The sequence below is a fragment of the Melanotaenia boesemani genome, chromosome 3, assembly GCF_017639745.1.
Source record: "Melanotaenia boesemani isolate fMelBoe1 chromosome 3, fMelBoe1.pri, whole genome shotgun sequence".
Taxonomy (NCBI): Eukaryota; Metazoa; Chordata; class Actinopteri; order Atheriniformes; family Melanotaeniidae; genus Melanotaenia; species Melanotaenia boesemani.
The window spans coordinates 11,195,176-11,218,508 of NC_055684.1; the positions used below are offsets into that span (position 1 = coordinate 11,195,176).

General features: G+C 40.3%; 2 protein-coding genes across 3 annotated transcripts in view; both read left to right on the forward strand.

Annotated features, from left to right (window-relative positions):
* The first annotated feature begins 4,819 nt into the window (after positions 1-4,819).
* si:dkey-49n23.1 (semaphorin-3D) overlaps positions 4,820-23,333 on the forward strand; it is a 134,169-nt gene continuing 115,655 nt past the window's right edge. The window contains exon 1 of one of the 2 annotated variants that reach the window (XM_041979376.1): positions 4,820-4,934. The gene's annotated coding sequence lies outside the window, so the exon portion shown is untranslated. The remainder of the gene's footprint in view (positions 4,935-23,333) is intronic. The other variant, XM_041979378.1, reaches the window with a different exon arrangement.
* Positions 11,596-13,484, forward strand: LOC121636034 (zinc finger BED domain-containing protein 5-like). The gene is made up of 2 exons (XM_041979385.1): positions 11,596-11,627; positions 11,914-13,484. Exon 2 carries the CDS (start codon positions 11,954-11,956, stop codon positions 12,800-12,802), a length of 849 nt encoding a protein of 282 aa, XP_041835319.1. The 5' UTR covers positions 11,596-11,627; positions 11,914-11,953; the 3' UTR covers positions 12,803-13,484.

The window sequence follows — 23,333 nt, forward strand, 5'->3', positions numbered from 1 at the left end:
CACATGTGAGGACAGACCATCAAGCAAAGAAGGAAGGTGTTCAGATGAGAGGACGGGGAAAAGGTTGTGGTATGGGAGAGGTACATAAAACTATAGATTGAGACCAGGGAGCCAGGTTTAGTTGTCAGCACATCAGGAAGAAGTAAAGATATAAGTGAAATCCAAATAATTTATTATATTTGTTTGTGCTGATTCTGTGTTCAGTTCTTTCAAAATTTGATTTAAAAAAAGGTTAAACAATAGCTACTGTTTTCTTTCCTTTTTACATTCAGAGAAAAAGTTTTTATGAAGACACTGAATAAGAAAAATCATACCTATACACAAGCCATTAATAACTGCTAAATGAGTGTAAAATGGAAACTCCAAGTGATACTGAATGAAGAACCATTTAGGAGCCGTAAGGTCTGGCTCTTCTAAGGGAGCCAAGCCTCCCATTATTAGAAACTGGTATAAGTGATAGGAGCACAACTTCCGGTCAGGATTTTCACTGTAAAAACCTGGAGGAGGGGTGTGGTTGTTCTTCTTCTTCTTCTTCTTCTTCTTCTTCTTCTTCTCATTATTACTACATGTACACATACTTCCATCCATCACCTCTCTTCTGACCATCCGATCTAACCACTCAGTCATACAAGTGATCCCAGTTTTCCCATCATCCCAGTTCCACCTTCTCTTCATGCCCCTTCTACCACACCTGTTACTGTTCCTGCACCTACCTATCTGCTTTGATGAGTTTGTGTTCTCTGCACTGTGAAATAGTTTAAACTGCAAATAAAAAATGCTTTGGAGAGAATAAGAAACTAAACAATTAAAATCACAATCATTTAATCACATAAGTCTAATAACTGTTAATGAGATGGAATAATTAGACAAAAAGTGACTAAATTCAGCTGATTTCTTCGATTAATATTCATTTTACATGTGGTATTTTTACATATTAAATCTTCTGCTGTAAATTGTATGTAGAAAAGCATTCACCTTGGTGTCAGTTAAACCCTTAAAAGTCTCATCTCTGATCATTAATCTTAAAAATAAATTATCTTTACATTTTTAAGTTGCTTAGATGTAATTCTACACTTATGCCTCACTAGTATTATGTGATATTTGAATATGAAAATGAGCCCCTCTGCTCCCCCTGCTGCTTGCTGACAACAGGTTCATGTGAAGCTACAGTTAGTATTTATATATATATTTTTTTAAAAATTGTCTCCTCGCCCTCCGTGGGTGGTCTCTCATCCATCCAAGCTCGGGTCCTCTACCAGAGGCCTGGGAGCTTGAGGGTTCTGCGCAGTATCTTTGCTGTTCCTAGGACTGCACTCTTCTGGACCGAGATGTCTGAGGTTTGTTCTGGGATCTGCTGTAGCCACTCTTCCAATAATGGGGGTTACTGCCCCAAATGCTCCGATGACCACAGGCACCACTGTTGCCTCCACTTTCCAGGCCTTCTCAAGTTCTTCTTTCAGGCCTTGGTATTTCTCCAGTTTCTGATGTTCCTTTTTCCTGATGTTGCAACCACTTGGTATTGCGATGTCAACCACAACGGCTTTCCTCTGCTGTTTGTCCATCACCACAATGTCCGGCTGGTTTGCCATTACCATTTTGTTGGTCTGGATCTGAAAGTCCCACAAGATCTTAGCTCGATTATTCTCTACCACCTTCGGAGGTGTTTCCCTCCTTGACCTCGGGGCTTCCAGTCTGTACTCCGCACAGATGTTCCTGTACACTATACCAGCCACTTGGTTATGACGCTCCTTGTAAGCTTTCCCTGCCAGTATCTTACACCCTGCAGTTATGTGCTGGATTGTCTCAGGGGTATCTTTGCACAGTCTGCACCTGGTTTCTTGTCTTATATGGTAGATCTGGGCCTCTATTGCTCTGCTGCTCGAGGCCTGCTCCTGTGCAGCTATGATCAGTGCCTCTGTGCTGTCTTTCAGTCCAGCCCTTTCTAGCCATTGGTAGGATTTCTCAATATCAGCCACTTCAGTTATGTGTCAGTGGTACATCCCATGGAGGGGCTTTTCCTCCCATGATGGTTCCTCCATCACCACATGATCTGTAATCCACTGCCTGAGACAGGAAAGGAAGTGTCAGGACTAAAAAACTATCTACAGCAGATGAACAGGATCTGAAAGTGATGTCCTGAAGAAACAGGAACAGATCTAGCTAAGACCTGACACAGGACCCGAGAGATGCATCTGGATGTTCAGTCGATCCAGAAGCCTCATCAGAAATGAAGCCATTTTTAAGTAAGTGAAACAGGGGGGAAAAGGCTGAGGTGTGTCAATAATTATTGAAGCAGTATGTGTTAATCTTGACAAAACCAACATCAAAAACCAGCCAACATCCAAAGAAGAACTTTGGAAACACCTCCAAGAAGCATGAAGATCTATTCTTCAAGAAACTTGAAGCAATTAGACAGTGCAGACCTCCGCCACACCATTGAATTTTTTTTCACACAGCCAATCTCTGAAAGAAAGAAAGAAAGAAAGAAAGAAAGAAAGAAAGAAAGAAAGAAAGAAAGAAAGAAAGAAAGAAAGAAAGAAAAAGAACGGTGCAGTTTTTTTCCTGCATTAAATGTATTTCACCACTAGGGGGAGCTCTAGTTTAAAAGCTGAAACATTCTGTAGTGTGTTGAGTGAAAGCATGCAAATAATCAACAAGTCAACATCAAGTCATAATCTGGTTTGATTTGAAGACATCAGATTATAACCTTTCTGTCAGACTGGCTTTATAAACAAATGTTTTACATTAGATTTGATAAATGCAGGAAATCTCTAAAATTAAGCAAAAGCTTAAATAACGTGTTTCAGATCCAGAAGTGCAGGCTAATGGTTAAATACACAGCAATTCATTTACTCAGTGTTTCATGTGTTATCCTAAATCAGTTTTCCTTATATAAATAACTATGTTGTTTATTGACTCTCTAAGTGGGTGAAACCGTAAATTATCACCTGAAGCAGCAGAATTAAAATGATGTTGACGCATCAGGATGTTTCATCTCTTTCATACAGTTTAATTGTGATACTCACACACAAACCTGGAGGCTGTACTTTATGGTGGATTTGAAAAGAATTTGTCATTTGAACATTTTTCTTGTGACTTTGTACTGTTTTTGTTTTCTTTTGTGCCTAACATTATGGATGAATTAAAAAGGCTCCTGGCCTGTTGTACACAAAGACAGAAAAAACTCAACAAGACACAAAGAACAACAGCAACAAACAAACAAACAAGAGGCAACATTTCTGTTTTTGGAGTCTCTACATTACCTCATCATTAGTTTTTATTTATTTATTTATTTGCATAATTTTTGTCTCCATTTGTTCTTCTTTCTGACCCATCCGTGTCTCCTTAGACCCGTTGTGTCTTCACTTCGAATTAAGTATCTGTGTTTTCTGTCTATTTTCTGACATTTTATATCTTTCTTTGGTTTAGTTTGTATTTTGTTTGCATCACTTTGCTTATTCTGTATCTTGTTTCTTTTAGTTGTTTATTAATTTAATAATGGTCTTGGGCGTTCTTATTTATCTGACCTGCTTTTAATTTATGAGCCCTTGTGGACTTTGATATCCTCTAGTACCAGCCTTTTAGTTTTTCGTAAAGTCAGAACTAAAAGCTACAGCGAGGGCTTGTTTCACCGTTATGGTACTCGTCTGTGGTACGTCCTGCCAGAGAACCTCAAGGCTGCAGGTCTGTTCTTAAAAAAAGCTCAAGACCCACATATTTACCTTAGCGTTTAACAGAATCTTTACAGTAGTTATTTATTTGTGCATTAGTATATTATTTTTAATTTATGTAGTTATTTTATCAATTTATTTGTGTCTTATTTGATTTTGTCCTATTTATTACATATTTTTTATTTATTTGTTAAATTCTGCTTTTATCTCTTTTTTTAGGCTTATTTGATCTTTGTTTTAATTTTTTAATATTTAAAATGTTTTAATATTTAATATTTTAAACTCCAATGTTTTCCTCATGCAGACCGACAACACTGGGGGCTCTGCCAGCTCGGTCTGCATGGTGTTGCAGCGATCGCCCTGTCTAGATGGCTGGGGGTCCTGCACTGCAGCCTAATGGCTGTGGTGGGACCAGCCTGCCCTGATCGGGGTGGTTTCTGTGGTGGCGCCCACTGTGGTCATGGGTGGCCTGGCTCCTGGTGTAGATGAAACCCCAATAATAATCAATAATAATAAAAATATTCTTGTGTGTGTGTGACTGTGTGAAAGAGAACCTAGAATATTTTGTAATTGCTCTATTATACTATGTTGTGTAATGGCTTGTTTTAATTTAGTATGCATAAATTGTTTTGATTATGTAAAGCACTTTGGGTTGCTTTTTGACATGAATAATGTATGAATGATGTATATGATTCAATGACAGCTTGAATGTAGCAGTCCTCTATATCGTTGGCATTTATACATCATCAGACCAAGATGACATCTAACACATGACAAGTTGTTGAGACATTGACATTTTTATGTTGTGGCATACATACCATTGCTGTTAGCTTTTGTCTCAATACATTTTTAGATTAATAAGTTAATTTAACTTTGAATTATATTTTAAAAAGTTTAGCCTATGTGTAAATCTTTTGACCTCATTCTTTCAATTTGGGATCATTTTCTGTCTCTTATTTTCCAACAATACACGATAACGTTGTCTCCCACAGAGCCTGTGGACCAGGGGTTTCTTGGCTAATTAGTGTTGTCCTATGGAAAATCTACCTAAAGGAACATCAGTTTTGTAAGTCCGACTTTCCGAGCAGCACGTGAAGGCAGCATCCGGCAGCAGGGTGAAGGAGAAGCTGGCCCGCTTCACTCGCGCGCTCAGTCTGTTTATAACGTGTGAAGCCTTCAGGTGGTCCGACTCTGAGCTGTCCGCTGCATCAGGACCGCGGAGGTGGAATAAACCCGGAGGTCCTCATCAGGAACTTCTGCTCGGTGAGTTTTTACTTGTTTCATCCTGAAATGTGGCGGGATGCGCTTCCTGATCGATTCTTAACTGGACATTTTTTAAAAAGTACAATTAAATATTTTGTTGGTTAAAGTTCTAGTTTTGTTTGACTAATGATTTTCGCTGCTTCATGTCCCCTGAATTTAGTTTGATTTTTAAAAAAGGACATATTTTCGTGTGTCCTGCTGATGGGCTGGTGGTCAGTGAAGGTTAGAGAGGGTCAAGATGTTTGGAGTCTTCTTGATATGTCTAAGAAGTTTGTGGGAGGCTTTCAGGAGCTGTTGTTTCTTCCAGAGTTTATGGAAAAGTTCATGTGGTCATAGTGGGGGTTCATGGTTCAGAGTTTTTATGGTAAACAAAAGTTTCCAGTTCTCATGGGAGCTTTGATGGTCAACCCAGATTTCAGGTGTCTTTGGTTGGGCTTAAAGCACTGAGAAGGTTTTAAAAGTCATTTTGGAATTGTTGTAATAAAACGAAACAACTGATGTCATTTCCTGACTAATAGACATTTCAAGATTGATCTTCTTCATATTTTTGTTACATTTCTCTCGGCTGGATGTGTCTTGTAGCTGATGATTTTCAGTCAGGTCAGCAGAGGGAGGCCTGAGCTGCGGTAACACCTCCAGAAGTGTTTCAGGTACACAGCTGAGTTGAGACGGATCAGAGCATATAGGGTATCTGTGTCACCGCTGTGAGGAAACCTCCCACCATTGTCTCAGCCCTTCCTGTTATGGAAGTCAGCATCTCCTCAGCTGTACAGTCTGTGTGTGGGTCTGCTGCTTCCTGTTCTCCATATGTGTGTGTGTGTGTGTGTATGTGTTTAGATAGTTGTTTTCCTGCCTGCCTTATGTCACCATGTTGTCTCTATGCTGAGGTTAACAACCATCCGGGCAGTGTTTCTGTGTGAAAAACCAGGAACACAATCAAATCCACTCCATTAAGTTGTGGAGGCTCAAAACACATTTAAATGTTATCTCTGTACTCATAAAATTAAATCAGTTTGATTTTTAAGTAATTTATGCATTATAAGTGTCTCATGTTTAGGTTTTCAGCTTGATTTTGTTTATTTAGCTTGCATCTAAAATAAATGTATTAATTTTGATTTTAGATCATTCAAGCAGTTTTTGGATCTCTACTTTATGCCTTGTGATGAATATGATTTTTGTTTTTATTATTTAAAAATTTCTGTGAAACTTTTGAAATAGGCTATAAAAATACTAAATAAGGCTGATGAAAACATGAGTAATAGAAGTATATTCTAAACATGTAAAGCCAGCTTATGAAGTTGGTTAAAGTTGAAATTAAACTTAAAGAACTCGTATTAAGATTTTTTGTATTTTCCCCCTTTCTTTCAGTGGGTTATATAGTTTTTGTGCAGTTACAAAAGCTAAAATTCACATCAGTTATTTTCTCCCACAGACGATGCTGATCCTAAAATGTATAGTTTTTAAACCGGCCACTTCCTGTTACTTGACGACTTCATCATGCTCCATATTTCCATAACTCAAAATGTGAGCATTTTATTTACTATTATTATTTTTTTATAATATAACAAAATCAAAGTTTAATGTAAGAAAAAAATATCTGCACCTGAGGCCACTAGAGAAACTTACAGATTTAAACATGTTCATTTCTGGAGTGGTTTTGGCCACTGATGGCCGCCATCCATTTACAACTGTGCTTTTCATTCAAGTGATTGCTATGCCAATCTTTACCACTAGATGTCAGTAATCCTTACACAACGTACCCCTTAAGAGAGAGATCCTAAAAAGAAGTTTGTGGCAGAAGGGGAGAAAAGGTGTGAGGATTAAACATTAAAGAACTTAAACCTTTAATAGTAAAGCCCCAAAATTAAATTGTGATTTGTATATAGAATAAATCTCATTTCTTTAATTAGTCATTCTTTTAATTTGGCTTCTTTTCCATGTGAAGGTGTGAGGCTGATGGAGCTAATTGATAATGGACTTGTGGAAAACCAACAGGATCTTTTTTTTTTTATTAATTTCAAAATAAAGTGACCGGATTTGATTAAACTGGGTGACCTCATCTGAATTTCAGATGCTGGTCCATAAGATGCTGCATAGTGACCTTTTCATTAGCCCAATTAATTAATGACAATAGCATGATTGCTTACAGACCTAAGATCTGTGTGATTAGTTGTTTTAACCTGCAGCACTAATAACTGCTTTTGGGTCTGAGAGCAAATCCTCCTTGTTTTGTTATTTGCAGCTGGAATGTGGTGAACTTGGGTGGATATAATTTTCCATTCTGAGCTCTTAACTTTTTAAACCGGAACGCATTGTCAATCAGATCAAACCAGGTTAAACCAAGTAGTTTTAATCTGGTCTGACTGATGTTGCTTAGACCTGACAGAAACCCAGATGACCTCAAACTCTACTGAATCAATGTTGTTTTATCACTTCCTGTTATAGTGTTCAGTTAGCTGATTATCTTTCTATGTACACATTCACCTTATTGCTTGACTGTCTTAGACTTTTTGTCTTGTCGTTGTTTTCTGGTATTATATTGTTTGTGTTCTTTTGTCTGTTTGTTTGTTTGTTTGTTTTTTTTTTTATGCCTGAACATATTTCAATTACAAAGCAAATTTCCATCACTTGTTTACATAAATAAGAACAGTTGAACTCATGAATCGTGCATGTGGATAACTCTGGTCTAAAAATAATGCCAAAAGATTAGTTCTTTCTTCCTAATGTCTTTATTTAAAAATATTTAATTGGTTATTTTATTTTATTTTATTTTATTTTATTTTATTAATAAGGAACCATATACTATTTCAAACTTGTGCCAGAGTTAGGCTAATTTACATCTGCAGTCCTCTGATGAAAATATTTAGAATTTATATACAACAGAATGACGAAGAGTCAGTAAAGGTCCTGCAGGGTGTCTGTAAGTGGAGCCCTTTGAAGCTACTTGACTCCCTCTCAGTCAGTGTACATGAGTGCAGTGAAGCCCTCTCAACTCACTAAAAAGAATTTCATAACAGCTTTATCATACCAGCTGCTGAGCGAGGTGTAAAAACAAGGAAGGACTGGTGTCGGCAGGAGGTTTAGATTCAGAGATCAGCGTTTGTCTGAATAAGAACCAGGCTGTGTGAAGGAAAACGGACAGAGAGGCAGTTATGGACCACAGATAGAGATTGAGTGATCTGGAGACTTTCTGTTTGTGCTTTTTAAAGCTGAATTGAGTCAACCGGCACATCACCCCATGACTAGAATCAACAAAGGCTCCCGATAGAAGTCTTATCTGATGGCTGGCGGCCAAAGAAAAGTGAAGTTCAAAGCTGCCAATCAGAAGTGAAAGCATCACTTTCTGATTGGTTTGGTGCTTTGGTGAGGTGTCTGTCTGAAACATTTAAATTGAGAAGCGTTGAAATACAAAAGCAGATGGTGGTGTTGACCTCAGAAACCTCTGGAGGGGAAGCTTGATTCAGTTCACATTTCTGCACAGAGTTTGAAACAAGACTAAATCTCACTTAGTGTCATTTCTGCACAGATTCCTGTTTGGATAGTTGATTAACTTAGGTCTCAACTTTCTCATTTCCAACAAGGAACAAAGTAGTTTTGCTCTGAACACATTTTAAATGATCAACTTTAACTTAGTAAACTTAATAAATTTATTTCTAGTTAAAGAAAGCTGATGTAGACGATGCATGAAATATGAGGTGAAATATTTAATCTTGTACTAATGTGACAGTTTAAGATCCCATTCAGGTGTTCACAGATGTAAATTTCTGAACGATCTTTTGCTGGCCAGCAACGTTCTTCTCTGATTGATTGTTGTGACGACTCTCTGGGTTTTACAGCATCCCATCTCTGAGCTGTGATTTAATTCTGCTCTATGTCCTGACCTTTGAGATCGGTTTGAACTGCATGTCTGCTTTCTGTTCTGCTCTGTCAGGGTTTGAGACTCATATATCCGGCAGCAGAAAGAGGATAAATCACTAAAGATTTCTGTGCATTGTTCTCGTACATATGCAATGTCTGAACTGTAATCAGACACATTAGGTGTGTTTACATTATCCCCAGAATTGTTCAAAAGCTAATTGTTGCAATAAAAAAAAGGTAATGGAAACACTTAAGTTTTGAAAAAACTCTCAAATATTGCTAAAAGTTTTTACACTCTCATAAGGTGGTTTTTCAGGCGTGTCGATATAGAAGTATATTGCAAACGTGTAATGGAAATACTTTTTTTGCATTTACGCTTTACCGGACGTGACGTAGCGGGTCATGTGACCAGTTCATTTCAAATAGAGATGGTGCAGTCTGAGTAGACGCAGGAGGAGACAGAAATCTTTTTACAAATAATTAAAGAAAAAATATAATCGTCATCCTTGATAGCAAACAACGGTGAAATGCAAGAGTTTTACAAAGATTTAGAAATCTCTATTCTTCTCAAAGTGGAGTCTCGCGGGACGAGATTTTACGAGAATAACGGCTAATGTGCTAAAAGCCATTCAATGGAAACACCTGCAAATCGCAATTGCACTTTATCTAAATGTAAGATGTATTTTGCGAAATACTGTAATGGAGATGCAGCTACTGATTGTTTAGTGTTGACAACTTGCACATTAATCAGTTGATCAATGAGTAGAAAGTCTGTGATCTCAGTGAATGTTGGTGGCAGACAGGCATGTTAGAAATATCTGCTGATGGGATGGATTTTCACATAAGCCTTTTCTGGTGAAAAGCAGAAAGCATCCAGTTAGCAGCAGCTCAGCTTGTTGATGGGAGAGGTGAGAGGTCAGAGTGGCAGCTGACAGGCTACAGAAGCTCAGAGAACTACTGTTTGGATGGAGAGAAGCAGAAAAGCAGGTCAGACTTGCTGCAGAATACCAAGTTTGACTTCCTGACACAGAAACCTGAAGCTGCAGCAGAGATGAACTCTCCATCACCAGACAGGTGAAGATGGAGAAACACAGCCTGACATGTGGTCACTTTATCCCCGTTTCCACCAAAGGGTCACGGTCGGTACACATTTCTTCATGTTTCCACAGGCAACAAATGGGAAGAGTGCCAGTCTTACCCAAAAGGATGGAGCGTGACACACTACAATCCGTTGATTTCTTGAAAGAGTCGGCACTAAAAACAAAGTAACAACAGCACCGGGTTTGAATATACATTGGATCTTTTGCTTTTTAAAGCCACATGACAAGAAGAAAGAACACAAACTGTTGTATGTGTCCAGCATTGTCCTGTTTTGTTTCTGTATTGCGTTTTTCTTCGTATCATTCAAGAAAGGCATTGCGTTGCTGACATCACACTGTCACGTAGCCGACACATCTGTCACTATCCGGCTGATATGCCTCCTACCAGGAAAGGGTATGGTTAGCTGTGGAAATGCGACAAAAATCAGGGTTTACCGAACAAAACTGTCCCGTACTGACTTGGACCCATTGGTGGAAACGGCTTTTTTTAGAATCTGAAAGTTCAACAACGTTTGATGGTGGAAGAAAACTAAAGAATGAGTGAAGGCTCTATAAGGAGACAGGAGGGGTGGTGGTGCAGGACTAACTGGGAGTCCTAAATCTTCTACATAATAAGGATCCAACTTTTATAATAAACAATTTGACTAAATTAAACCAGGTAGTGGTGTCCCTTCATAGATGGCTTAACATCTAAGTCCCAGTTTGTCCTGGGAGCCACCACAGAGCCAAAGCTGCCAGACCACTACCTTACTGTGAGCATCTGTTCCAGTTCTTGTTTAATATCTAGTGAACCTTCCTCTACACCAGCGATTCTCAAAGTGGGGGGCGCGCCCCCCCCAGGGGGGCGTGGCGCCATGAGAGGGGGGGCGCGAGGCTTGAGGAAAATGCAGTTGTGGAACTAATATTTTTACAGTAGACAATACGGACTTTTTTCGGGGTTACACTCATCAAACCAGGTTTCCATGGTAACAACCATAGCGACACAGTAACAACACAGCGAGCGGAAAGCGGGAGTAGCCTCGGCCTTCACTGCACAGACGAGAGGCATGGAGAAATATGTAAGAGGAATGAAAAGAAAAACAGGCAACAATTCAGAACCTATGACGACAGAGAAGGGAGATCATGTGAGGTCCACTGATCAGCAGCCTAGATCCAAGACAAGGAAGTAACGACAGCTACCTTGCTCTTGGATTTACAGTGAATACTGTGGGAGATGAAGAGAGACCTGTATGTGTGTTATGTCTGAAAACACTGGCAAGAGACAGTATGAAGCCCAATAAATTAAAACGACATCTGGAGACATTACATCCCAGTTACAAAAGTAAACCCCTCGAGTTTTTTCAGAAAAAGCTTGACGATTACCGCAAGCAGGAAAGTCACCTAAAAAAAACAACGTCGACCACCAGTAAAGCACAACTGGCCTCGTACAAGGTTGCGTACAGAGTTGCTAAGTGTAAGAAACCCCACACCATTGCTGAAGAGCTCATACTTCCAGCTGCATTAGATATGGTCTCCGCTATGATAGATGACAACTGCGCAGCAAAACTGAGAGCTATCCCCCTGTCCAACGACACCATTGCAAGACGCATATGTGACATTTCAAATGACTTGGAAGATCAACTCATTGAAAAACTGCAAGACATCCGTTTTTCTTTACAAGTGGACGAGGCAACAGATAGCAACAAAAACTGTCTGCTTATTGCTTATGTCCGCTTTGTGACATCAGACTCGCTGAGTGAGGATCTGTTGTTCTGCAAGTACATCGCAAACAGGGCAACGGCACTGGAAGTATTTAACCTCATTGACGGATACTTGACAGAACATGGACTGAAATGGGAGAACTGCGCCGGTATTTGCACCGATGGAGCGCAGACGATGGCAGGGAAAAAGTCAGGTCTGCAAGCTTTGATCAAGAAGGTCTCGCCAAACGCACAATGGACGCACTGCATTTTACACAGAGAAGCGCTCGCAGCAAGACATATGAGCCCTGAATTAAACGAGGTGATGACCGATGTTATTAGCGTTGTTAATTTCATCAAAACAAGACCGCTGAAAGCACGGATGTTCTCTGCACTTTGTGAGGAGATGGGAGCGGAGCACACAGCTGTGTTATTTCACAGCGAGGCTCGGTGGTTATCGCGGGGCAAAGTTCTATCACGAGTGTTTGAGCTCCGTGAAGAAATCCGCGTGTTTCTCGAGGAGGAGCGCATGTACGAAGTCGCAGCCAAGTTTGCTGATGAGCGCTTCATGATGAAACTGGCCTATCTCAGCGACATATTTGGGAAGCTGAATGACTTGAATCTTCAGCTACAAGGCAGAGACCAGCACCTTCCTCACCTGGCAGACAAGATCAGCTCCTTCACTAGGAAGCTGGAGATGTGGGACAAACGTCTTCAGAAGGGTAAATATGACTCATTTGAAAATCTGAGTGAGCATGTTGAAGCCATGGATTTGGATGCTTCTGTCATCATCCCATGTCTAAAGGAGCACATCTTTTCCCTGAGGGGATTCTTTCAGAAATACTTTCCAGACAGCAGTGGTCAGTATGACTGGGTGAGAGATCCCTTTAATGCTGCAGCACCTGCTGATTTCAGCGCTGCTGAAGAGGAACAATACATCGAGATGACATCTGACTCTTCCCTGAGACTCAAGTTTGCATCACAGACATTGAGTGAATTCTGGATTGTTGTGGAAAAAGAGCATCCCCTCATTGGACAGAAGGCTGTGGGTATTTTACTTCCCTTTGCCACTTCCTACCTCTGTGAGATAGGCTTTTCTGCTGTTGCCTCTTTGAAAACAAAGTACAGATCTAAGCTCAACATTGAGCATGAATTACGAGTGGCAGTAACAAAGTTCCTACCTCGTTTTGAAAAGATGTGCAGTGAAAGCCAGGCTCACTGCAGCCACTGATCCTGATGACAGACTCAAAAGAGTGAATCTCACTTACCAAATACCTGCACTTTTTGTTTGTCAGGACTTAATTTTATTTCTTATTGTTAAGCATAATGATAAGCAACGTAAGCCTATTCAATTTAACATTTATTTGTTTATTCAGGGAAATTATAAATGTTACTAGATTTGTCAGTGTTTTGAAAAAGATGTTTATATTTCAAAATTTTGATGCTGTTAATATTTGTTGCCAAAAACTTGCCCTTGTTCTTCTTCGACACTTTGTTCTTTTGAAGATAGCAGTGAAGAACTGGTCATCAGATTACAATTGTAATACACAGTCTTCATAAATGTTTACTATTCTTTGTTGCACAAATTAAACTTTATTGTTATAGTTTTGAAAAAGTTCTGGCTGATGGAGCAACATGGAGACAAAATCTCCCTAAAACTGGTTGGCCAAGCACTTTTTTCCATTTCATTAAAAAAAGGTTCTGAAATGTTTGCGAGGACCACTTTAGTGGTATCTGGCATTAATTGAGAAGTGTGCACGCAAATGTGAGCACCATCATACTTGTATGTATGGAGGTTTTTCTTTTTTCCATTAAAAAAGTTTAACCCAAGCGTTAATTTTTACATTCTCATCGAGGAGGGGGGGCCTGGGATGTTTTCCTCCTCCAAACGGGGGGCTTGGAAGAAAAAGTTTGAGAACCACTGCTCTACACCAAGAGGAAGGTTCAGATAATGGATTCTGTTTGAAAGAATTCTTTTTGCATGTCAAAAAGAATGGAAATGTCTTTATGACCATATCTGATCTGACAAGGGATGCATTGATACCCACCTTTCTGATTCTGTTGTTCAGTTTCTCTTTTAATCATTTTACATATCTACAGAATGAGGCAGACAAAACAGACCTGAGAAATCTCTCCTCCTCCGTGACTCTTGATTCAGTTAACGACAGGCAGGTGTGTACATCATTCAGTGTAAATTTATTTTATGAGAATAAAGACCCCTCCCACTAACTTGTCCAAGATCCTTATATCCAGATTTTCTCCTCTGTTTGCTCTGCGAATGTCCCATCTCCCCATACACACAGCATTCATTCAAACACAACATGAAACCTTTCACATTTAAAGACTTTGACCTTTTCTAACCTTGAAGTTATGCTTGTATATCAGTCGGACTCCTGCCACTGCCTTCCTGACTCAGCGCTGTGACAGGAACATGAACACAACATGAAAATATGTTTAAAAATGTTCAATTGTCAAATTTGAGTATTTCCCGATCAAATACAGGGCAGAAACCCCAAGGAAGGCAGTGGCAAGCTGTGCCTCACCTGCATGATCCAGTACAAACTGGGTTGCATGAGAGGCCTAAAAACTGAAGGTTCTGCCTCCCATTCTAGTAAACCTGGAGTCTGAGAGTGACATGCTCTGTTGGGAATATCTGAAACTCTGAGATCTTAAAAAATAGGACTTGGTCACTAAAAGCTTTATATGTGAGGAGAGGGAAATTCTGTTCTTGATTTTACATGGGGAACTTAATAAAAAAAGTTGTCATGATCCCAAAAAAGAATTAAATTAACCTATTCTCTCCCAAGACCCACTAACAAAATTTTATTTATGTATTTTTTTTTTTACCAACGAATAGGCCTGAAACTAATGATTATTCTGATAGACAATTAGTCATTAAAATGACTAGTTGACCAATCGGATTATGTATCTCATAATTATAAAATTATTAGGGTCCGAGCCATACGAAGTATGGCGAGACCCTATTGTAGTTGAAATGTTTATTATTATACTAAGTGCTTCAAGGCCAAATTTGACCCCCTAAACACCCATGAAAAGTTGTGAAACTTGGCACACACATCAAGCCCGGCGAAAATCGCAATATTCTAAGGTCCGCATACACTTCAATGCAAAAGTGGCTCAACAGCGCCACCTACAGTCCAAAAAATTCCCCAAATGAATGGGGTCCCAAAAGTCTACTTCGACGTAGGAAGACGAAACTCGACACACACGTGTACCACCCCGAGTCGAGCAAAAAAGTCAATGAAATACCTGTTGCCATGGAAACAGGGTCCCCGCCATCTTGGCGTTTTTTTGCCATTTTTTGCACTTTACACACATCGTATTTGAACGAACTAGTCTGAGGGGATTCGTGCGACTGACTCCAAACTTGGTGGGAACCTTCCTGACAAGTTGGGGACCAAACGCTCCTCAAATCTTTCTAATAGCAGAAACCGTGTTACCGTGGCAACCGACGGAAAATGACCTTCTCGCCATGAAACACGGTTTGCTCATATCTCCATAGAAACACATGGGATCTGCACCAAACTTGCCAGTATTCATACGTGTGACACCCCAAGGCCAGCAAAGAAGTCAATCGAACACCTGTTGCCATGGCAACAAGTTGCCCGCCATCTTGGATTTCACTGCCATTTCAACGAACTAGTCTGAGGGGATTCGTGCGACAGATTCCAAACTTGGTGGGAACCTTCCTGACAAGTTGGGGAACAAACGCTATTCAAATCTTTCTAATAGGAAAAACTTCGTAACAGTGGCAACCGATGGAAAAAACCTTCTCGCCATGAAACACGGTTTGCTCATATCTCCATAGGAATACATGGGAACTGCACCAAACTTGACAGGATTCATACTTGTTGGGTCCATAACGCATTACACCACCTGTTGTCAAGGCAACATCAGGTGGCGGGGTCCAGGACGCTCGGACCCGATAGATGCCGCTTGCGGCTTTAATTATTATTATTATTAACTTTCAGCTTTGAAATCTTGCATGAGGTTGTTATGTAAGTCCGACATGCCTCCCCTTTAACATTGTCACAGAGAGGGACAGTCCGCCTGGTAGCAATGTTATGCAGGACAATACAGGCACGTATTATGTTACATGTTCCCGGTGGTTCCACTCCAAGTAGTAAAGGTCTCTTCTACCTGTTCTTCTTCACATGGCTAGCAACGCACATTGATTTACATGCCGGAAATCCGGATTTCATGATTTCGTGATCCTGAAAAATGACATTTCGGATCAGCGTGATATAATCCTATTTTGCTTTGAACAACCGAGATAAAACCGGGATTACATGATCCCCCATCCCAAAAAATGGGATTCCCAAAATCGGATAGCTTTTATCCAGATTAAATTTTTTTAACAACCACCCCATGAGCATGTCTTATTGAGCTGTTATTTTCATTGGTTAAACCTATCTTCCTTTGTGGGAATGCTTCAACACATAACCTGACCGTTCTATCTGGATATTGAGGATGTAATTGTGGATTTCTGAAGCTTAAATTCCAACAAACACTTCAATAAAAAATATTGTTTTAAAATTAGGTCAAAACCATGACTTTAATCCTCAGTGATGGAAAAATATTATCTTTATGGACATTAGTAAAAATATCCAATGTTTTTTTTCCTAAAATGATCATCTTTGTCGTTAGTGCTGCAATTTAGCAAATTCATACTTAAAATTAAATTTTTTTGTTTATATTTTGAATATATTTGGATAACACTGTTATCCTGTAAACAGTCTGTGACTGTAGGGACACTTTAACTGAGTAAATAACAAACATTGTAAAAATTGAGTTACTGCAGAGCTGCAGCATGAAAAACATTTCATGATTCAGAAATACAACTGTACAGAAAATATATAGATTTATAAGATTTTATTTTTTTTTTGTCAATGTAAATAAACATATAAAAATGAACTCTTAAATAGATAAATGCTTCTAGTCAAAGATCTGAACACAATGGGTCAGTGTGTCCAAACTTTCCACTGGAAGTGTAGATATAGTAGAAAATGTGTGTGTATGTGTGTTTTGACTCCAGATTGCTTGTTAATCATCTTTGTGATGGTTCAGACGTGCTATAGTCATGTCTGCTTTAAAGAGGTCTCTGGTCTGATCTTCTTGGGTCTTTGGATCTGTGACTCTGGGGACGTCTCTCTCAAGATAAATTTGACGTCTGCTGAAAGCCTTTGGGAGTTTTCAGGAACGTTCCTTTTCCTTGTACAGTGGCGTAGATGTTCTGGTGCCAGAGGTTTTCTGAGGTGTCTCCACAACAAAGGTTCTTCTTGACCCAAATTTGATTTATGAACCTCTTCTGTTTCTGATGCGCCTTTTTTTGAAACCAAGTCTCTTTGAGGAACTGAGGTCGCAGATCTTCAGCCAATGTGGGGTCCTCTGTCTGAGACGTAGAATCTGAATCCCCCTGAGGTTCCTGGACAGGAGATTCCAAACTGCTTTTAGGTTCAGAGACTTGTTTCTTTTTTAAAGACTCAGAGTCCGTTGGTGGTTCTGGGACCTGAAATCTAGAGTTTTCTGGATGTTCTAAGACCTGCTCTGGCTTGGTCTTGGTTTCAACACATAGAGGACCTGGTTCTGGTGTTGGATCAGAGCTCTCAGGATTATTCCTTAAAGTAGCTTTTTTGAGCTGTACAGTCAGTTCTGCCACCTTCCAGTCCAGGTCGTAGTTAGCTGCGGTCTTCTCTTGCAGCTGTTTCTTTAGGCTTCCACCTCCTCCATGTTCTCCACCGAGGGTTTTACCGCTCCATGGTCACTTTGATTTGCGTCTTTGATTTCTTTGGCAGCCTGACGCAGTTCCTGGATCCACCTGATTTTTTAGGTAGTTCAGCTGCTGGTCAAATTGTGATGGAGGTTCTTGGTGAACGCTGGTGTCCGAGCTTTGGTACCTTGCTTCTCTCTGTTGGTTGTGGGAGGAAGCAGGTGTCTTAACGTATCTTTGGTCCCTCCTCGTGGGGTGTGGACGGGAATACGTTTGGGCTTCAGGAGCCTGTTTGTGAGGCCACTCCTTTCGGACATTTCTAAAACGAGATGTTTCTCGTTCAGAATAGTCCTGTGTCTGCTCTGGTTTCGTACCACGCAGGGAGCGATTCTGGCTACGCTGAACTCTTTGAGGCCTTTGAGCAGCCGATGCCTCTGAGAGTCAATATTAATATAAATATATAAATAAATTCTGTAAAAAAGATAAATTGTTGTAAAAAATAAATTATATTAAAAAATAGATTATATTAAAAAATAAATTATATAAATAAATAAATAAATAAATAAGACATGCTATAGTCATGTCTGCTTTAAAGAGGTCTCTGGTCTGATCTTCTTGGGTCTTTGGATCTGTGACTCTGGGGACGTCTCTCTCAAGATAAATTTGACGTCTGCTGAAAGCCTTTGGGAGTTTTCAGGAACGTTCCTTTTCCTTGTACAGTGGCGTAGATGTTCTGGTGCCAGAGGTTTTCTGAGGTGTCTCCACAACAAAGGTTCTTCTTGACCCAAATTTGATTTATGAACCTCTTCTGTTTCTGATGCGCCTTTTTTTGAAACCAAGTCTCTTTGAGGAACTGAGGTCGCAGATCTTCAGCCAATGTGGGGTCCTCTGTCTGAGACGTAGAATCTGAATCCCCCTGAGGTTCCTGGACAGGAGATTCCAAACTGCTTTTAGGTTCAGAGACTTGTTTCTTTTTTAAAGACTCAGAGTCCGTTGGTGGTTCTGGGACCTGAAATCTAGAGTTTTCTGGATGTTCTAAGACCTGCTCTGGCTTGGTCTTGGTTTCAACACATAGAGGACCTGGTTCTGGTGTTGGATCAGAGCTCTCAGGATTATTCCTTAAAGTAGCTTTTTTGAGCTGTACAGTCAGTTCTGCCACCTTCCAGTCCAGGTCGTAGTTAGCTGCGGTCTTCTCTTGCAGCTGTTTCTTTAGGCTTCCACCTCCTCCATGTTCTCCACCGAGGGTTTTACCGCTCCATGGTCACTTTGATTTGCGTCTTTGATTTCTTTGGCAGCCTGACGCAGTTCCTGGATCCACCTGATTTTTTAGGTAGTTCAGCTGCTGGTCAAATTGTGATGGAGGTTCTTGGTGAACGCTGGTGTCCGAGCTTTGGTACCTTGCTTCTCTCTGTTGGTTGTGGGAGGAAGCAGGTGTCTTAACGTATCTTTGGTCCCTCCTCGTGGGGTGTGGACGGGAATACGTTTGGGCTTCAGGAGCCTGTTTGTGAGGCCACTCCTTTCGGACATTTCTAAAACGAGATGTTTCTCGTTCAGAATAGTCCTGTGTCTGCTCTGGTTTCGTACCACGCAGGGAGCGATTCTGGCTACGCTGAACTCTTTGAGGCCTTTGAGCAGCCGATGCCTCTGAGAGTCAATATTAAATATAAATATATAAATAAATTCTGTAAAAAAAGATAAATTGTTGTAAAAAATAAATTATATTAAAAAATAGATTATATTAAAAAATAAATTATATAAATAAATAAATAAATAAATAAGACATGCTATAGTCATGTCTGCTTTAAAGAGGTCTCTGGTCTGATCTTCTTGGGTCTTTGGATCTGTGACTCTGGGGACGTCTCTCTCAAGATAAATTTGACGTCTGCTGAAAGACTTTGAGAGTTTTCAGGGACGTTCCTTTTCCTCGCACGGTGGCGTAGATGTTCTGGTGCCAGAGGTTTTCTGAGGTGTCTCCACAACGAAGGTTCTTCTTGACCCAAATTTGATTTATGAACCTCTTCTGTTTCTGATGTGCCTTCTTTTGAAACCAAGTCTCTTTGGGGAACTGAGGTCGCAGATCTTCAGCCAATGTGGGGTCCTCTGTCTGAGACGTAGAATCTGAATCCCCTTAAGGTTCCTGGACAGGAGATTCCAAACTGCTTTTAGGTTCAGAGACTTGTTTCTTTTTTAAAGACTCAGAGTCCGTTGGTGGTTCTGGGACCTGAAATCTAGAGTTTTCTGGATGTTCTAAGACCTGCTCTGGCTTGGTCATGGTTTCAACACATGGAGGACCTGGTTCTGGTGTTGGATCAGAGCTCTCAGGATTATTCCTTAAAGTAGCTTTTTTGAGCTGTACAGTCAGTTCAGCCACCTTCCAGTCCAGGTCGTAGTTAGCTGCGGTCTTCTCTTGCAGCTGTTTCTTTAGGCTTTCCACCTCCTCCATGTTCTCCACCGAGGGTTTTACCGCTCCATGGTCACTTTGATTTGCGTCTTTGATTTCTTTGGCAGCCTGACGCAGTTCCTGGATCCACCTGATTTTTTAGGTAGTTCAGCTGCTGGTCAAATTGTGATGGAGGTTCTTGGTGAACGCTGGTGTCCGAGCTTTGGTACCTTGCTTCTCTCTGTTGGTTGTGGGAGGAAGCAGGTGTCTTAACGTATCTTTGGTCCCTCCTCGTGGGGTGTGGACGGGAATACGTTTGGGCTTCAGGAGCCTGTTTGTGAGGCCACTCCTTTCGGACATTTCTAAAACGAGATGTTTCTCTTTTAGAATAGTCCTGTGTCTGCTCTGGTTTCGTACCACACAGGGAGTGATTCTGGCTAAGCAGAACTCTTTGATGCCTTTGAGCAGCCAATGCCTCTGAGAGTCAATATTAAATATAAATATATAAATAAATTCTGTAAAAAAAGATAAATTATTGTAAAAAATAAATTATATTAAAAAATAGATTATATTAAAAAATAAATTATATAAATAAATAAATAAATAAATAAGACATGCTATAGTCATGTCTGCTTTAAAGAGGTCTCTGGTCTGATCTTCTTGGGTCTTTGGATCTGTGACTCTGGGGACGTCTCTCTCAAGATAAATTTGACGTCTGCTGAAAGCCTTTGGGAGTTTTCAGGGACGTTTTTTTTCCGTGTACGGTGGCGTAGATGTTCTGGTGCCAGAGGTTTTCTGAGGTGTCTCCACAACGAAGGTTCTTCTTGACCCAAATTTGATTTATGAACCTCTTCTGTTTCTGATGTGCCTTCTTTTGAAACCAAGTCTCTTTGGGGAACTGAGGTCGCAGATTTTCAGCCAATGTGGGGTCCTCTGTCTGAGAATTAGAATCTAAATCCCCTTGAGGTTCCTGGACACAAGATTCCAAACTGCTTTTAGGTTCAGAGACTTGTTTCTGTTTTAAAGACTCGGAGTCCGCTGGTGGTTCTGGGACCTGAAATCTAGGGTTGTCTTGATGTTCTAAGACTTGCTCTGGCTCGGTCTTGGTTTCTACAGATGGAGGACCTGGTTCTGGTGTTGGATCAGAGCTCTCAGGAATTTTCCTTGAAGTAGCTTTTTTGAGCTGTACAGTCAGTTCTGCCACCTTCCAGTCCAGGTCGTAGTTAGCTGCGGTCTTCTCTTGCAGCTGTTTCTTTAGGCTTTCCACCTCCTCCATGTTCTCCACCGAGGGTTTTACCGCACCATGGTCACTTTGATTTGCGTCATTGATTTCTTTGGCGGCCTGACGCAGTTCCTGGATGATGTTCTTGGATTCTTTCAGCTCCTGTTCAGCGTGCTTTCTGAGGCGGCGTTCGTCCTCCAGCTTCTGTTTGAGCTGCGTGACCAAATCCCAGCAGCTGTTGTAATTATTTTCTGCTGCTGCCCTTTTCTCCTTCTCCAGACTGAGAAACTGGTTTTTCTTCTGCAGCCTGGTCTTTAGATCATCCACCTGATTTTTTAGGTAGTTCAGCTGCTGGTCAAATTGTGATGGAGATTCTTCGTGAACGCTGGTGCCCGAGCTTTGGTACCTTGCTTCTCTCTGTTGGTTGTGGGAGGAAGCAGGTGTCTTAACGTATCTTTGGTCCCTCCTCGTGGGGTGTGGACGGGAATACGTTTGGGCTTCAGGAGCCTGTTTGTGAGGCCACTCCTTTCGGACATTTCTAAAACGAGATGTTTCTCGTTCAGAAAAGTCCTGTGTCTGCTCTGGTTTCGTACCAAGCTTTCGGACATTTCTAGAACGAGATGTTTCTCGTTCAGAAAAGTCCTGTGTCTGCTCTGGTTTCGTACCAAGCTTTCGGACATTTCTAGAACGAGATGTTTCTCGTTCAGAAAAGTCCTGTGTCTGCTCTGGTTTCGTACCAAGCTTTCGGACATTTCTAGAACGAGATGTTTCTCGTTCAGAATAGTCCTGTGTCTGCTCTGGTTTCGTACCACGCAGGGAGCAATTCTGGCTGCGCTGAACTCTTTGCGGTCTTTGAGCAGCCGATGCCTCTGAGAGGCTTTTCTTAACCTGGTTGTCCTTAAAGAAAGGAGTTCCAGGCAAGTCCTCGGACTGCTGGTCTTTAAAACCACCATTTTCTGGGGCCTCAGGCTGGGTGATCGGTTCATCGTCTTCTCCTTCCTCACCGCCGGTGTAAGGATATAAAACAATCCCTTCCACCTCATTTTCAGAGTCGATCTCTTCCTCCATCAAATCAGCCCAGCTGAGCTTTTCTGAACTTTCAGATTGACTCTGGTTTCTGGTTTTCTCCATTGCTGACGTAGAATAAATCTAGTCGCTGTTTGCAAACGGTTTGCTGGTAAGATGTGTTGAAAGATTAAAACTAATCTTGACACTGCTTACCTGTCCGGTTGTGCTCTCTATGAAAACTCAACAGAACTGAAGAGAACGGAACTCGGCTGACCTATACTGTGGGGTGTGGTCATGTGGGTTGATGTAATCAGTTCCTTTGATCTCTGCAGAGTGATGTCACAAGTCTCTTGCTTTGATGGTAAATTGAAAATCCTCATTCTAAGCACACTGTTTAAATTGTTTTATGAACTTTTTATGAGTAAATATTTTTATTAGACTTTATACCAAAATTTAAATGATAATTTCTTTAAAATATTCATGTTAATTTAATTTAGATCTTTAGGTCTCATCAAAGTCAAAACTGCTTTTTTTTTTTTTTTTTTTGCTCTCACAACATTTAAAATATTCCTAGAAATGTTAACAATCAGAAAAAGACACTGTGATTCAGAAATAAAAACTTTTTTTTTAAATTTTCTAAATTTTAGAAGAGATCTAATCACTTTAACAAGAACTACACGTCCAACTGTTGCTAGGCAACATCCTGACAGACACTGGAAGATTTCAAGATTAGAAATAATCTAACAGCTTTTTGAAAAAGCAGTGATTCTGAACTACTTAAAATACCAGACAGGTAGCCTTGAAGTTTTTACTTTGTTTCCTCGCAGCATCTGTCTGCCCTGGGATAAAATGCAGATCAGTCAGGTGCAGTTTGTCCTGCTGATCCCAGATCAGTGTGCTGAAATCACAACCTGCTGATCTGAGACTTCTAACCACCTTCCTCCTGATACATGTCTACGATGTCCAGAGGCAGTGTCTTGTTTCTACACTTTGATTTACTGAAGTTATTATCCTGCTAGCTGTACTTCAGATTTTTCATCTCTCTCACAGACTTTCTCTGAATTTCAGGGTTAACAGGTTTAACAGTTTTCCTTACAATAAATGCACTAGTTAGGTAAATATTACAGTCTGAGTATGTCTTATTGAGCTGTTATTTTCATTGGTTAAACCTAACTTCCTTTGTGGGAATGCTTCAGCACATATCCTGACCGTTCTATCTGGATATTGAGGATGTAATTGTGGATTTCTGATGCTTAAATCCCAATAAACACTTCAATAAAAAAAGTGATTTGAAAATCTGGACTTTCATCATTATGCACATTTGTAAAACAACTAAACGTTGTTTGTGTCCTAAAATGATCGGCTCTGTAAATCAAATTTATTAACCTATGGAGGTCTGGATTTAGAGTCACACTCAAAAT

Excerpts from the sequence above, each read along its gene's own strand:
- LOC121636034 (XM_041979385.1), top strand. The coding sequence starts at position 11,954 with ATGTTCTCTGCACTTTGTGAGGAGATGGGAGCGGAGCACACAGCTGTG.